We start from the raw sequence: 16,213 nt of genomic DNA, 5'->3' as shown, positions 1-16,213 counted from the left end.
ACACTCACTCCTATGAGGACATGTGGCTATTGGCAAGGGTAAATATTGTTGATTGTTTCCCCAAAATGATCTTTTTAAAAATGGTGCTGGGTCAATTAATAACCATATTGGAAATAAAATGAATCCAGTCTGCTACTTCAAATATTAATCCCTAGGAATAAAAGGCAAAGCAATAAAGGTTTTGGAGAATAATAAAGAGGGGCACCTGGGTGGCTCAGTCAGTTGGGCGTCTGCCTTCGGCTGGAGTCATGATCCCCGGGTCCTGGGATTGACTCCTGAGTCAGGCTCCCTGCTCAGCAGGGAATCTCCTTCTCCTTTTGCCCCTCTCCTGCCAGCCCTCCTTTCCCTCTCTCTCAAATAAAGAAAAAATAATAAAGAGAATATCTTCATGATACTATAACAAAGGCTTTTTAAATAGGCCACAAAAATGACTACTAAGAAACAAAATAGAAAACATAAGAACGTCTGTTCATCGAAAGAGCTCATGTAGAAAGTGACAAGGAAAGTTGTAGAGTGGGAGAAGATAGAGTAGTACCTTGTTTTGTTGCCAGGGGGTGAGTTCTGGATTTTTTACAGATTTAAGGTATGTAGCAACCCTGCATTGAACTAGTCTGTTGCTGTCATGTTTCCAATAGCACTTGCTCACTTTGGGTGTCTGTGTCACCTTTTGGTAATTCTGGCAATATTTTAAACTTTTCCATGATTATTATATTCATTATGATGATCCATGATCAGTGATGATGACTCACTGAAAGCTCGGATGATGGTCAGCCTCCGTTAGCAAGAAATTGTTTTTATTTTTGTTTTATTTTTATTTTTTTAAGATTTTATTTATTTATTTGACAGAGAGAGACACAGTGAGAGAGAGAGAGCACAAGCAGGGGGAGTAGGAGAGGAAGTAGACTTCCCGCTGCGCAGGGAGCCTGACATGGGACTCAATCCCAGGACCCTGGGATCATGACCTAAGCTGAAGGCAGACACTTAACTGCCTGAGCCACCCAGGTGCCCCAATAAATCATTTTTAAATGAAGGTATCTACTATTTTTTTAAGGACATTTCACATTTAACAGACTACTGTGTAGTGTAAACTTAGCTTGTGAGTGCACTGGGAATCAAGAAAATTCATTTGACTCCCTGTACTGGGATAGTCGTTTTATTGTTGTGGAACCGGAGCCGCAATATCTCTAAGGAATGCCTGCATCTGTAACACATGCATCTTCTATTCTGAGAGTATATATCTTTATATATGTGTATAAATTATTAAATTAAGTATTAAGTATATATAATTTAATATTTATAATATTTATTAAAATAATGACAATCCAGTAGAAAACAGTAGGTCAAACACTGAAACCATGCACATTGCAGATGAAGATGTTCAGACTCATTAGTAGTCCAGGAAATGAGATTCAGATTATAGTGAGATGACACTACCTCCCTACCAGAATTGCTGAAATGAAAAAGACTGGCCTTGCACAGTGGTGGCAAGATCTAGAGCAGCTGGGCTCTCATACAGTGCTGATGGGAATGCCAACTGTGGCTTATCCATACTATGAAACACTGCCACCCATTGGGAAAGAATCAGAAATGTCAGGGGCACCTGGGTGGCTCAGTCAGTGAAGCGTCTGCCTTCGGCTCAGGTCATGGTCCCCGGGTCCTGGGATCGAGCCCCACGTCAGGCTCCTTACTTAGCGGGGAGTCTGCTTCTCTCTCTCCCTCTGGCTGCTTCTCCCTCTCCTTGTGCGTGTGCGTGCGCTCTCTCTCTCTCTGTCAAATAAATAAATAATTTTAAAAAGGAAAACCTATTAAAAAAAAAAAAGAATAGAAGTGCCTCTCTGTGTGGAAGTAGGAAGATGTCAAGCTACATTGTTAGGTGAGAAGTGAAAGTCCAAAATAACTCTGCATGGTATGGCCCCATTTATCTAAAAGAGACAGGAGGCAATGCCAAGCAATTGCATTGGGGCGGCCATAAAAATCTGGCAGCAACAGCTATTAAATTTCCAAACCAAGTTATGTATTAACATTACGTATGTTTTAACTCTCTGTGCCTGTAAATTATATAGCCTATGCTTTGATAATCTCTCATTCTGTGAAGGTGGGAAATTAGTTTTACCTATAAAAAGCGTCCTTGGGGTTAAATTTTTAAAAATGTTTTGTGCAGTTTATGTAGTGAGCATAAGACAGAGGAATGCAGGCACAAGGAAGGAGAGAGCTGAATCAAGGCAAAGAGGGATACACGGCCCAGAAGGAGGACAGAAGGAAGGTGCTACATTTATGGGTGTAAGGAATCTGCCGGTGGTGGAGAGTGTGCGGACTGCTTTACTTCCCCCACATTCATCCCAGCAGCCCATCCAGACCAAGCACTGCTTCTGCACTTCTCTGCAGGAAGAGAACGTTCTGATGGTCTCATTGTCCATCAGCCCAGCAACCACCTTGCTGTGGCTGGCGTTCCCAGCATTCCTCCTGCCAGTAGTAAAAGCCAGATGAGCTTGAGGAGCACGGGACCTTTGTCTTTTGGTGAAAGCTTGCCACCACCGGAGCTGTGTTCAGTGAATAGTTGTCCAGTGAGAGCTGTGGCTGGGCTCTGTGAGATCTCTAACTCATAGGGGACATCGAGGCAGGGAGGAGGCAGGCTTAAATACAAGAAGGTTTGAAGTGCAGGGGTAGGTGATTGTAAATCCATATGGTTAGGCCTAGCCATTTATTTCTTCTTTCTTTCTTAAACATTTATTTACTTATTTTACAGAGCGAGAATGTGAGCATGAGCAGGGGGTGAGTAGGGGAGAGGGAGAGCAGCTCACCAAGGGAGTCTGATGCAGGGCTTGATCTCAAGACCCTGAGATCATGACCTGAGCTGAAGCCAAGAGTTGGACACTTGGCTAGTGTCCAACACTAGGTGAAGAAATGAGCCTAACTCATTTCTTCACCTGCTGGCTTATTCGTTCCTCCATTCATTCATTTACTCATTCTTTCGGCTCATGCTTAGTGAGTCGTGCTCTGTACTCCAGATGGTATTGGGCTTTTAGGTCATGGCACAGGGGCAGAAATCTCGGTCGGTATTGCTGGATGTGTCAGGGAACTCATTTGTCATCCTCATTCATACATTCCATTTGCCTCTGTTTTCCTGGTAGTTTGTGTGTGTGTGTGTGTGTGTGTGTGTGTGTGTGTGTGTATGTTATGCCTTACAAAACGTTTCTCAGGAACAGGAGTCATGATAAACTGTCAAACACAACTGCTCATTTGAACCTCTTTTATTTGTAGGTTGGACCCCAGGATGATGTCACGTGTTTTGTGGACAGTATGGGTGTTGGGGGCTGTAACCAAACTCTCCAAGGAAGAGGGCCCTGATCAGGCTTCTTCTCCATCCTGTGACCCCATGGGCATCTGTGATGGCCGCTTCAGATCTTTAAAGTCCATCCCGTCAGGGCTCACGGCCGCTGTGAGAAGCCTTGACCTCTCCAACAATGAGATCACCTACATCCACAACAGGGACCTGTGGGGCTGCGTGAACCTCAAGGCTCTGAAGCTGGCGTCTAATAGAATTAACGCCATAGAGGAAGATTCTTTTATTTCCCTGTGGAGTCTCGAACATTTGGACTTATCCTATAATCTCTTATTGAACTTATCATCCTCCTGGTTCAGGCCTCTTTCTTCCCTAAAGTTCTTAAACTTACTGGGAAATCTTTACAAATCCCTCGGGGAAACGCCTCTTTTTTCTCAGCTTACAAATTTGCAAATTCTGAAAGTAGGGAGTATTGACAGCTTCACCGAACTGCAGGAAAAGGATTTTGCTGGGCTCACTTTTCTTGAGGAACTCGAAATTGATGCTTCAAATCTCCAGAGGTACGAGCCTGAGAGTTTGAAATCAATTCAGAACATCAGCCACCTGGCTCTTCGTATGAAGCAGCCTATTTTCTTGCTGGAGATTTTTGTAGATCTTTCAAGGTCCTTGAAACATTTAGAACTGAGAGATACTCATTTGAACACTTTCCAGTTTTCGAAAGCATCCATCAGGGAAACAAATACATTGATTAAAAAGTGGACATTTAGAAACGTGAAAATCACTGATGGAAGTTTTAGCGAACTTGTGAAACTGCTGAATTGTGTCTCTGGAGTGTTAGAAGTCGAGTTTGAGGGCTGTACCCTCGATGGGCTTGGTGATTTTGACATATCTGATATGGACAAAATTAAAAATATAGGTGGGATAGAAACCTTAATAGTACGGAGGTTGACTATTCCATATTTTTACTCATTTTATGATATGAGTAGTATCTATTCACTTACAGCAAACGTGAAAAGGGTCACAGTAGAAAGCAGTAAGGTTTTTCTGGTTCCTTGCTTACTTTCACGACATTTAAAGTCACTAGAATATTTGGATCTCAGTGACAATTTAATGGTTGAGGAATCCTTGAGAAACTCAGCCTGTGAGCAGGCCTGGCCCCTCCTGCAAACCTTAATTTTAAGGCAAAACCGTTTGAAATCATTAGAAAAAACCGGAGAAACTTTACTTGCTCTGAAAAACCTGACTAAGCTTGACATTAGTAAGAATAATTATGTTTCTATGCCTGAAACTTGTCAGTGGCCAGACAAGTTGAAATACTTGAACTTATCCAATACGAGAATATACAGTGTCACCCGCTGTGTCCCCTGGATGCTGGAAATTTTAGATATTAGCAATAACAACCTCGATTCTTTTTCCCTGATTTTGCCACAACTCAAAGAACTTTATATTTCCAGAAATAAGTTGAAGACCCTACCAGATGCCTCCTTGTTACCCATGTTACATGTCTTGAGAATCAGCAGAAATACAGTAAGTACTTTCACTAAGGAGCAACTTGATTCTTTTAGCACATTGGAGGCTTTGGAAGCTGGCGGTAACAATTTCCTTTGCTCCTGTGAATTCCTGTCTTTCACTCGGGAGCAGCAGTCGCTGGCCCAGATCCTGACCGACTGGCCAGACAACTACCTGTGTGACTCTCCATTCTCCGTGCACGGCCAGCGGGTTAAGGACACGCGGCTTCCGGCCTCTGAATGCCACCGGGTGGCTCTGGTGTCTGCCGTGTGCTCGGTCCTCTTCCTGTTGATACTGCTCACGGGGGTCCTGTGCCACCACTTCCATGGGCTGTGGTACCTGAAAATGATGTGGGCCTGGCTCCAGGCCAAGAGAAAGCCCAGGAAAGCGCCCCCCAGGGACGTGTGCTATGATGCCTTCGTGTCCTACAGTGAGCGCGATTCCTACTGGGTGGAGAACATGATGGTCCAGGAGCTGGAGCACTTCGACCCTCCCTTCAAGCTGTGCCTTCACAAGCGTGACTTTATCCCCGGCAAATGGATCATTGACAATATCATTGACTCCATCGAGAAGAGCCACAAGACCATCTTTGTGCTCTCAGAGAACTTTGTGAAGAGCGAGTGGTGTAAGTATGAGCTGGACTTCTCCCATTTTCGACTTTTTGATGAGAACAACGATGCTGCCATTCTCATTCTTCTGGAGCCCATTGAGAAGAAGGCCGTCCCCCAGCGTTTCTGTAAGCTGCGGAAGATGATGAACACCAAGACCTACTTGGAGTGGCCCACAGATGAAACTCAGCAGGAAGGGTTTTGGTTAAATTTGAGAACAGCCATAAAGTCCTAGATTCCTTCATTAAAGGCCAGTCTGGGTCTTCTGGTGGTCTTTGTATCACTAGTGGTAGCTTATTCTGACATGGTTGTATGGAAACTATTTGCAGACTTGCTTATTAGAACCAGTAAAACTGTTGATATTTTGTTTTGTTTTATAAAAACTACCAGAGTAAAAATAAAAGGTTCTTGGTTTTTCTTTATCCTGTGAGATAATCATGATCTAATCCATTACTGACATCAGGATTATCTGTAGCTTAGTTCATTAGGAAATAGCATAAATGAACAGATCTCATAGAAATATGTTGGTCAGTTTTCTGCAAAGATACTCATCTGTGTCTGCAGATGGCATTCTCTACCCCACTTGGCTGTCTCCTCTATGTGACTGCTCTTGAGAACAACAGGGCAAAAGGTTGGGGAACTCAGCCAAACTTGTCGCTATTCCTAGAAAAAAAAGTGCCTTGAAAATTTTTCAGGATGCAGAATACCTACATGGTGGTGTCATGTGACCTGGGTCTGCCTTTCTGGGTGTTGGATGGGTTTCTTCAGTCACAGTTACTTGAGAGAGACCCTAGAACACCATATACAGTAAATTGTATCTTTCCATGGAAATGACACTAGTAAAGAACAGCTGACCCTTGAACAATGCAGGAAGGGCAGTGATGTATCCTCTCCCCACTGTGCACTTGGAAATCTGTGCATGTGACTTTGACTTCTCAAAACCTTAGCTACTAGTAGTTTATGGTAGACCAGTAGCGCTGCTGATAACATAAACAGCCAATTGACACACATTTTGTATGTTATATGTATTATATATGGTGTTCTTACAAAAAAGTCACCTAGAGAAAAGAAAATGTTAAGAAAATCATTAATCTGTGCATAAATGGACCCACACAAGTCAAACCACTGCCGTTCAAGGGGCAAGTGTAAATAAAATACTCCATTTAGAGGACTTTAAAGGAAGCTCCCATATCCCTGACTCTGATCTTCCTTCAGCCTTTAGCTCTGTGTGAAGTTCTAATGAGTTCCTAGTTAGAACTAATCTTCCTAGAAGGTTAGTCCAATCTTCTAATCCATTTCCTCTGGAGCATCTTGCTTTTTTTCTTCTTGTGAAAAAGCCTTATTTCTGATTCTAAAAAAGTCTCTTTCTTCCCCCTCTGAACATGTGAGCTAAACAGATTTTTAAATTTATTTTAAAATCTCTATGCCTAGAGATTTCTCAAAATGACCCAAAAATAGTTGATACACAACAATTTAAAGACAGACACTACTTCTGTATGTTAATTTTTAAAAATATTTTATTTATTTGACAGACAGAAATCACAACTAGGCAGAGAGGCAGGCAGAGAGAGAGGAGGAAGCAGGCTCACCACAGAGCAGTGAGCCCGATGTGGGGCTCGATCCGAGGATACTGGGATCACGACTGGAGCGAAGGCAGAGGCTTTAACCCACTGAGCCACCCAGGCGCCCTGTATGTTAATTTTTAAAAAGATTTTTAGTTTTGCAAGAGAGACAGAGCATGAGCAAGCATGAGCAGAGGGGAGGGGCAGCAAGAGAAGCAGACTCCCCATTGAGCAGGGAGCCAGATGTCGGGCTCAATCCCAGGACCCTGGGATCATGATCTGAACCAAAGGCAGACGCTCAACTGTCTGAGCCACCCAGGTGCCCTCTATATGTTAATTTTTATAATCTAGAGTTAATACTACATTTAATGCAATTAATTAAGCTCAGAGCTATTTACTGACATTCCAAATTTCTTCCTAAACTGGGAGCCACTTGTGAAAGAAAGTGAACTTCACCTGACCTGCTCAGTTCTTTTTTTTTTTTTTTTTAAGATTTTATTTATTTGAGAGAGAGAGTGAGTGAGAGAGAACACAAGAGGGGAGAAGGTCAGAGGGTAAAGCAGACTCCCCACAGAGCTGGGATCCCAGTGTGGGACTCGATCCTGGGACTCTGGGACCATGACCTGAGCCGAAGGCAGTAGCTCAACCAACTGAGCCACCCAGGCACCCGGTGACCTGCTCAGTTCTTAGCCAGAACTGGGTTTGTGTGGTTGATTGGCTCTGGAGTCTGAAAAACTTGGGTCCATAAATGTGTATCCTTGGGCAAGTCACTTAAGTGACCCCAAATATTGTTCTGCCCTTAGGATAGGAACACTAATATCTATATCATGTAGGTCTGAATATACAGTAATTTAGGTAAAACACTGAGTGTATGCCCCTTGATTACCATTCCCTCTGGAGGGGGGAGGAGGACAAGGGGACCAAGCCTCTGAGAAAGGGAACCATTCATGCTCACGAGGGGTGACAGCGGTGCCTATGTAGATATTAGCTATTATTATTATTTTTTCTCTGAGAAGTGGTTTGTCTTCTCATAGATTATAGTTTGTAAATGTATATTTTTCTGTTATGGGTTCTCTCAGTGATCTAAGGGACCCTGTTTTTTGCAGAAAAATACCCCAGAGAAATAAGCTCATTAAGTGCAAAGCAGTTTTAGTCCTGAGGAAACTCAGAGTGTTTCTTCTCTCTCATACCAACTCCTGGGAAAGTGTTATGGAAGCGATAGTAGCCAGCCTAAGAAATACAATGGACAAGTTCAGGAGAAGGAAAGGTGTTACAAAAACCAAAGACAATAATGGATTTTTGCTTTATTTCTCTGTGCCTTACATTTAAGCATGATTTAATTATCATGAGAACCAGACAAATTTAACATAGATTTGGTCTGTAGATTTATTTCCAGTAATTTAAACAGCAAGAGAAAGAGCTCCATAGTTAGTTGGTAGATTGAAAGTAATGTTATAAAAATAACCTTTATTTTTCTCATTGCAGATGTTAAACATGTTCATCATAGATATTCTGGAAAAGAGATAAGAGCATATAAAGAAAGTAAGAATCCACTCTTACCCCTTCACCTTGTGATGAAGGGATACTAGTGGTTCTCCTAGTCACTGTGTAGTATATAGCTCTCCATAGTTTTTTCAATGTGTATAAACATATTGCTTCACAAAATTTGGATTAGATTTTAAATACCTAAACTATAAAGAAAATACCATCTTTGTTTTTTTTGCAGGTGAGGTTGTTTAGTGATTATCCAACATTTCTGAACTCTGAGGGTCATTCAGAATTCCACATAGATACATACTGGTCTACCTGCCCAGAGTTCTAAAGGATTCTAAAGGCTACACTCATGCAGCTGTCCATGAAAGATAAATGGGAGGGGCGCCTGGGTGACTCAGTCGGTTAATAATCTAACTCTCGATTTTGGCTCAGGTCGTGGTCTCAGGATCCTGAGATCGAGCTCCACATTGAGCTCCTAACTCAGTGCAAAGTTGGCTTGAGATTCTCTCTCTCCGGATGTCCGTCTCCCCTGCTCTCTCCCTCTTAAAGAAAAAGTAAACCGGAAATACATCAGAGGTCAATTTAAGGGCTCATTCAGAAACTTAGTTAATCCAACAGTGAACACTTTCTTTTGTCAGTAGACTATAAGCTCAGGAATCCTGTTTTATGTTCTTAATCCTTGAATATGCCTGGTATATAGTATGTATTAAACTACTGAAATATTTGTGGAGTAGAGAAATAAACCAGAGTTAAATCCAATAATCTGGGTGAACCCATCATAATACTGAAACGCGGCAGTTTCAAAAAGGAAAATGCCCAACAGGTAAAAATCTTAACATGAGTCATCTTCATTATAGCTGTGATGGGACTTCGAAGAGCATTAAGTACATTGCCTATGTTTTTGACAATCAATGTATTTTCTTTCTACTTCATATAAGTGTAAAGTCTCCAGGTATGCAGAATAGATGCCTGATATTAGGTATACAGTGGTGGCCCTTTAAGAACTCACCAGCAATTTAAAACAAATATATTTGGAAGGCCAATGTATTGCTCGAGTTAATTCTTTCTGACCGCTCTTTCCTATTCCGTTAATTCTGTCCCCTCCTGTGGGTTTAATTCATTCTTTAAACAAATATTTATTGAGTGCCTACTAGATGCCAGGCACTACTACGAGTGCTGGAGATACAATAGGGAACTAGATCTATAAAATTCTCCGCCTTCACGGAGGGGAAGACACAATAAAAAAATAAACAAATGTGTCATAATGATTTCAGGTACTGAGAAGCGCTATGAAGAAAAGAAAACCAGAACACAACAGAAGAGAGTGGTTTTCCTCCCGTTTAGTGCAGCCCTTGGATGGGTCAGGTGCATTTGGCAGGCCCAGGAAACAGTGGACCTCTGGCCCGTTGAATGGGCTGTGGTCCCTAACGCTAGACATTTCCGGAATAACACCCTCTATGCCAAAGGGCTTTCTGGCTGATGCTGCCACGTGGTGACAAGCACACAGAGCAGAGAAGACCATATTGTTAAACTGTAGATTACGTAACAACTCTGCCTCCTTCTCTGAAAACGCTGAACTCGTCAGAAGATATTAGCTATCACTAAAGGTTGTATGTAAGAAGTACATTATCGGAGGCACCAGGTTGGCTCACTGGGTTAAGCCTCTGCCTTCGGCTCAGGTCATGATCTCAGGGTCCTGGGATCGAGCCCCACATTGGGCTCTCGGCTCAGCAGGGAGCCTGCTTCCCCCTCTCTCTCTGCCTTCTGCTCTGCCTACTGTGATCTCTCTCTCTCTGTCAAATAAATAAATAAAATCTTAAAAAAAAAAAAAAAAGAAAGAAGTACGTTATCAGCCAAATTAGAGGTTGGCTGTCCAGGGTGGGTTGTAACAAATGTGTTGCATGGATTAGAAAAGATCACGGTGGGAAAGATGCAAACTAGGCTGTATTTGTTTATGTGGTTGTTCATATTAAAATCAAACACAAACAGAGACCAGACTTGAAATTCCCTGAGCAGACAAAACCAGTTTCGTGTTTTTTTTTTTTTTTTTTTTTACAATTTTACTTACTCATTTGAGAGAGAGAGTGAGTGAGCGAGCGAGACAGAGCACAAGCCAATGGGGAGAGGCAGAGGGAGAAGCAGACTCCCAGAGTGGGGAGTCCAACATGGGGCTCGATCCTAGGGTCCTGAGACCATGACTCAAAGGCAGATGTTTAACTGACTGAGCCACCTAGGCACCCCAGAACCAGTTTAGTCTTACAAGCAAAGCTTGATGTAGCTTATCTTGCAAGACAAGTGAGGCTAACTTGACCCGCGTAATTCTTTGCTTAGGCCTCTGAAGGTCATAAGCAAAACTTAAATTGTTTTCCTAAAATTGATATGAGATGATCACTAACCACTTCCCTTTCATTTAAGCAAGTTCCAGTATTTTAACCAATCTCTGTGAAGAATACACAGTCCCTGTCTCTGCACTATGTAAACTGTTACCTCATATATACCTCTGAGCTTCATTCTGTGTTTTGGTCTGAGTGCCCTGGTTTGCAAACAATCTTTTTGCTGTGTGCACAATAAACTTTTGCTGATGACCACTTTATTGATTCATTCGCTTTACTTCTGTTTTCCTCTGAACTTTTGACATTCAGCTTCTCTTTTAAATTCTTTCCACATAGACAGATTACCTTTTGGAGGGCCCTTTTATTCATTTCTCTAAACTCTTGGGCTCATCTCTGAAATTGAAAAAGGAGTATCAATAATAAAGGTAGGATCAAGGATTTAAGAATATTTCAACATGCCGCACGCTGCTTCTGGAGTAGGTGTGCTGTACTATTCCAGTCCTAGGGAGTAATTAATGCCTTGAACTATTCCAATCACCACGGGTTGCCAGGCCACCAAATAACGAAGCCAATCAAGGATTTGTCCATAGAGAAAGTGTGTGCGCTCCCAGCTAAATCTCAGTTAAGGAGGTTGCTCTCTGTGCAGTCAGGTAGCAGAAATATTCATAAATCTCATTTGCAAATATAATAAGCAATGCAGCGAGTGAGTATCTCCTTTCTTGTTAATTCTATGTGCCCACTGAAAAGCCCCTTCCGTGATTTTTACAGCATTTGGTCATCATTGTTATTTACATGACACTGAGTTTCCAAAAGCAAATCAAAATGGCTTACAATAAAATCCCAGACTGTGAAATAAGAACTAAAGGCAAGGGTCACTACTGAAAGAGAGCAGGAATGGGAAATGACTACCCTGGAAAACCAAGGATCATGGAAGCGTTTGTAAGTGAGCCAAGACAGCCTTGGGCTTTGCTGTAATTGGCTCATCAGAGGGAATGCATTGCGTATTCCAAAGAAAAACATCACAGATCAGATAGACTTTTCCCAGATTCCTTTGATAAATTCTGCTAAGGGGATATAATTAATACATAATATCTCTGATAGCAATGTTGTACCCATAAAGACAAATATTCCCCAAATAGCTTTTTTTTTTCTTCTTTTACTGAGTCTCAGTAAAGAGAGCACATGTATTATTCAAAAGCTTATGCTCTCAAGACAATATAGAGTAACCCGTTGTCCTTTGTTATTTACGTGATCATTTAAGGTGACATTTAGGATCATATTATCACCAATTTTATAACAAAGACTCATATAGTTTTGTTTCATAAGGGATTAACCAAAAGTGGTTCTGGATGCGGTCTCCCCCATTAGAAGGGAACTTCAGGGAGAGTGCATGAGAAGGAGGGAGAAGCATCACAAGCCATCAGCGTGGTTGTGCTTGAATTGCACTGACTCCCCGAGAAAGCTCAGGCCTGTAGATGGAGCTGGGGGCCCACAGAGGTGCTCTCTGCTGCCCAGGCCCTAAGACACCCATGATGTTGCTTCCTCTCCTGCCCTAATGGCAACTCTTTCCTTGGTCTGCCGTTCTCAGGGATGGGAGCATTGCTGCCAATGGCCATTGTTACATCTGAATATTTAGGGCTGGTGAAGAGTAGGGGAGTGGGGAACAAGGGAAGGAAGTCCTTTAGCATGGTAAAATGTGGCTGACCCGTACACAGGATGTATAGAAAGGCTGGCTGTCCCTTAGGAGAAGAGAGAGTACTTGGTAGGTTGATGCCAATCTCTCCGTGTTTTCTGCTTAAGGTCGGGATATGTTTTAATCCCATTTACCACCACCCCTGCCCCCGGAAGAGAAAGATTATGGTCTTGGGCCAGTGGGGTTGAGGACTAAGTCTTTGTAATCAGCTCTGGATGGAGCCATTAAGGCTTCCCGTGGTCTCAGTTGGAGAACATTGGTATCTATAAATATCCTAATTGTTGCCATAAGCTGTCTGTAGGTCCTCATTTTCTTTCAATATTATTACCCTTAGGGTTAAGCCCAAGACAAGATGAGACATGGCAAGGAATTTAAAGGCCAAAAAACAGGGGGTAAAAAAAATCCTCTCTGGAAATAATAAAATTTAGTACAACTTAAAATTTATTTTCTACACTCTAGTTCACATTTGGGGCTTTTAAACTTTCGATTCTGGGGGCACCTGGGTGGCTCAAGTGATTATGCATCTGTCTTTGGTGCAGGTCATGACCCAGGGGTCCTGGGGTTGAGCCCCACCTGGAGCTCCCTGCTTAGTGGGGAGCCTGCTTCTCCCTCGCTTCCCTGCTCCTCCCCCTCAAAATCTCCCCACCCTGTGCTCTCTCTCTCTCAAATAAATAAGTAAATAAAATCTTTTTAAAAATTTCATTTCTATTCCAGTCTGTTTGTCTACCCACCCACTCACCCCATCCATCTGTCATCCATCTATCTGCCTACCTACCCATGCGTCCACCCATCCATCTATCCATCCATCCAACCATCATCGATTTATATATTTATCACCTCTCTAATCCTTCCATATTTACCTAACTCTGACAATATCCCATCACATTTCCACTAAAGCGCTTATAGTGGAATATATGGAATATGAAGAGTAGAATGTTTGTTTTTGGGCATTTAAGTTCCTAGCCAGAGTAGTAACATGGGCCCAGGGTAGAAAAGAGACCACGGAGTCGTTTTGAAGTAATTGGCTAAGGAAAACAAATTTTTCTGCTAAAACTGTAATGAAGAAAATGAAAATTCAGGGTGAAGTCTGCGTTACCAGAAACATTTAAGATAACACTTGACAACTTTTTAGAGAAAGGATACGGGTTACTGATCATCCTCTTCAAATCAACCTTCTCTTTGCAGTAAGGGCAAGTCTGCTTTTTACCAACTATACACCAGCCTCGGATGCAGAATTCGTGAAAGCTTAGGCATCTTGTTAAGGAAGTTTCTAGATATTGAAGGGCAAGGTCTGCTTCATGATGGCATAATGGAAATGACCCCATCTGCGGGGAGGAAGGAGAGGGTGCGAATGGCTGTCAGTCATGACCTGACTGTGCACATCACCATCTAAGGAAGATTCTGCAGGGCAATGGAACCCCCAGGGACTGGGAGCTGGCAGTCAGAGCTGCCATGGCTCTAGGACCCTGAGGAGTTTCCACAGCTCCTTGGCTTTATTCTTCTTGCTTCACTCGATCCTCCCAAGATTTAAAGTAGATAAAGAATATGAAAATTCTTTTTTGCAGTAATATTTTATGTATTTTATGTAAATACAAAAGTGCTTTTTTAACAGTAATTTTATGTAAATTTATGTGCATATTTTATGTAAACATATCATGGCATTTCTCTGCCTTGCTGATTGTGCGCTTCTCATGCATTCCCCATAGTATTTCCCTATTCCACTTTCTGTGCATTACTCATGACCTACTGTGTAATCAGACTTGTCTTAGACACTTAGACAAGCTTCAGTTATTTGTAGTCATAAACCGCCAACTTACGGATATTTCTATTAGCCTCATAACTCCTATCTCAAGTTTTTATTACTGATAAGGAGACACTTATTTTTAATAGACTATAAACCTGATAAAATCCTGAAACTCCAGGCATTGACAGATTCATTAGTACATATCTCTTTGTCTGGAGAGTTTGACCCTTTGCCCCTAAAGTTGAGAGCGCATCCAATGTTCTCCCACCGCAGCAGGGGAATGCTCCTGTCAGAGCTCATATCACATTGTGTCATGACGTTCTGTGTGCATGCAGGTCTCTCCCGGCCCACCTGCTAGCTGTGGGACCATGTTTCATTCTCTGTCTTCAGTACCTTAAGCAGTGCCTAAGGGCCCAATGATGAAATAAATATTTGAATGAATCACTCAAAACCAATTACTTTTGTAAATATATTCTCTTGGGTTCCACAACATTGTAGATCTGAGCAAAGTGATAAACAGTTACGAGATCCATCCTAGAGGCTTATTTCTACAGCTGTTGATCCCAACGTGGCTTTCTGGAACCAGAGCCCGTGATTTTCTGACTAGCCTGCTGTCACCCACGTGAACAGCAATGATGTGGAAATCTCCTCCCTAAAAAATGGAGAGCAGTGAGGTATAGACAAGTCGAGGCCATGTGTGAAACTCCTCAGTATAGATCTGTACGCAACTAAGAATTTCCACTATTTATGTTCTTGGAATTGGGTCATTTTTGCAATAGACTTGGATTAACATAAAGTGGTGTATTGTAACACAAATTTTAAACCCAAAGCCCTTACAGCCCTTTATTCAAAGCACTGGAGTACGGCCCCAACTTCTAGATAGGTACAAAGGTCAGGAGTCATGGAGACAGCGTTGAAATGGCTACCTCCTCCTTAATATTCTGTCTCATCTTCAAAATCTCATTGCTGAAAAGTCTCCAAGCTAGCAGAATTGCTGTAGAGTGATAGACTCCTTCCCCTGCCCCACCTTGTTCATGTGAGTCATGTTTGCCCACTTCTTGCTCATATGACTCATGCTAAAGTGGGCCATTAATAATACTCCCTGCAAAGCAAATTTAAGGGTGACTACATTTTAGATTACATATGCACACATGTACAACAATCCCTAAGTGCTTTTAAAGGTGGAGAGAGAAAATATTTCCACTTGCAAATGGTAGGAGGGGCTCTGGTCCAATATTTGAAAAGTAAATCACATTCAAAACCAGGGCCAGATTGGGAAAATTTCTTCCAAAGAAGGATCGTTTTTTTGGGAAAGGTTTCACCCTGAAAAGCTACCATAGAATTCCATATGGGATATCTTTGTATCTCTTATCTTAAAATAGTAAGGCTTAAAGGTTGGAGTAAGGGGTCCTATTACATTTCAGGTGAAGTTAGTCCATTTTTTTAACTCTCAGGATTGAATAAATGGAATCTGTCCAGATTAAATAGAACTGAATCATAGGCACTGTGCCTCTAGGGTATTACTAAGTTAGGTGGGCTTCAAAGGCAAAAGACAGGTGGTTTAACCACCTCATCATGTCAGAGCTTTGAACTGAATGTAGAGCAATATTATCAAGTTGATGTTGTGCTATAGAATAAAGATAAATGATACCTTCTTTCCCCTTGTATTTAGAAAAGAGTTAAAATACCGATCATCCGCCAACCCAAACACAACTTTGGTCGTCAGAGTTCTATACTGGGACAGCATGGGCTGCTTTGCTTGGGGCTCCTTTTTCCCAGTATCTTTCCACATATTGAGGTCTCCCTCCACAGTGACTGGAATTCCCAAAGAATGCTGGTTTCCAGGCCCAGGCGTGTCCTAACACCTAAAGATCCATCAGCTATTTGGGGCAGAACTCCCAGGTAGAGGAGCCCAGTGGTTCAAGAACTGGGTGCTCAAGCTCTGGTTCCTCCTTCTGTAATCGAAGGTGTCTTGCAGCCCACAGCG

The 16,213-nt window shown here is 42.2% G+C and overlaps 2 protein-coding genes across 2 annotated transcripts in view; one reads left to right on the top strand and one right to left on the bottom strand.

The window, feature by feature from the left end:
• Positions 1-3,277: 3,277 nt before the first annotated feature.
• TLR2 (toll like receptor 2) lies at positions 3,278-5,815 on the top strand (the record flags this gene model as incomplete). Its single annotated transcript, XM_080795486.1, has 1 exon — positions 3,278-5,815. The coding sequence occupies one exon, from the start codon at positions 3,278-3,280 to the stop codon at positions 5,633-5,635; it is 2,358 nt and encodes a 785-aa protein (XP_080651612.1). The 3' UTR covers positions 5,636-5,815.
• Positions 5,816-11,279: 5,464 nt separating this feature from the next.
• Positions 11,280-16,213, bottom strand: part of RNF175 (ring finger protein 175) — a gene marked incomplete at both ends in the record, with an annotated part of 43,043 nt that continues 38,109 nt past the window's right edge. Inside the window, 2 exons of the mRNA XM_080796888.1 lie at positions 11,280-11,400; positions 13,626-13,727. Of these exons, the coding sequence (XP_080653014.1) occupies positions 11,280-11,400; positions 13,626-13,727 (223 nt within the window). The remainder of the gene's footprint in view (positions 11,401-13,625; positions 13,728-16,213) is intronic.

The sequence above is a fragment of the Martes martes genome (genome assembly GCF_963455335.1).
Source record: "Martes martes genome assembly, chromosome: 2".
Lineage (NCBI taxonomy): Eukaryota > Metazoa > Chordata > Mammalia > Carnivora > Mustelidae > Martes > Martes martes.
This window is presented reverse-complemented; position numbering and strand designations above follow the sequence as displayed.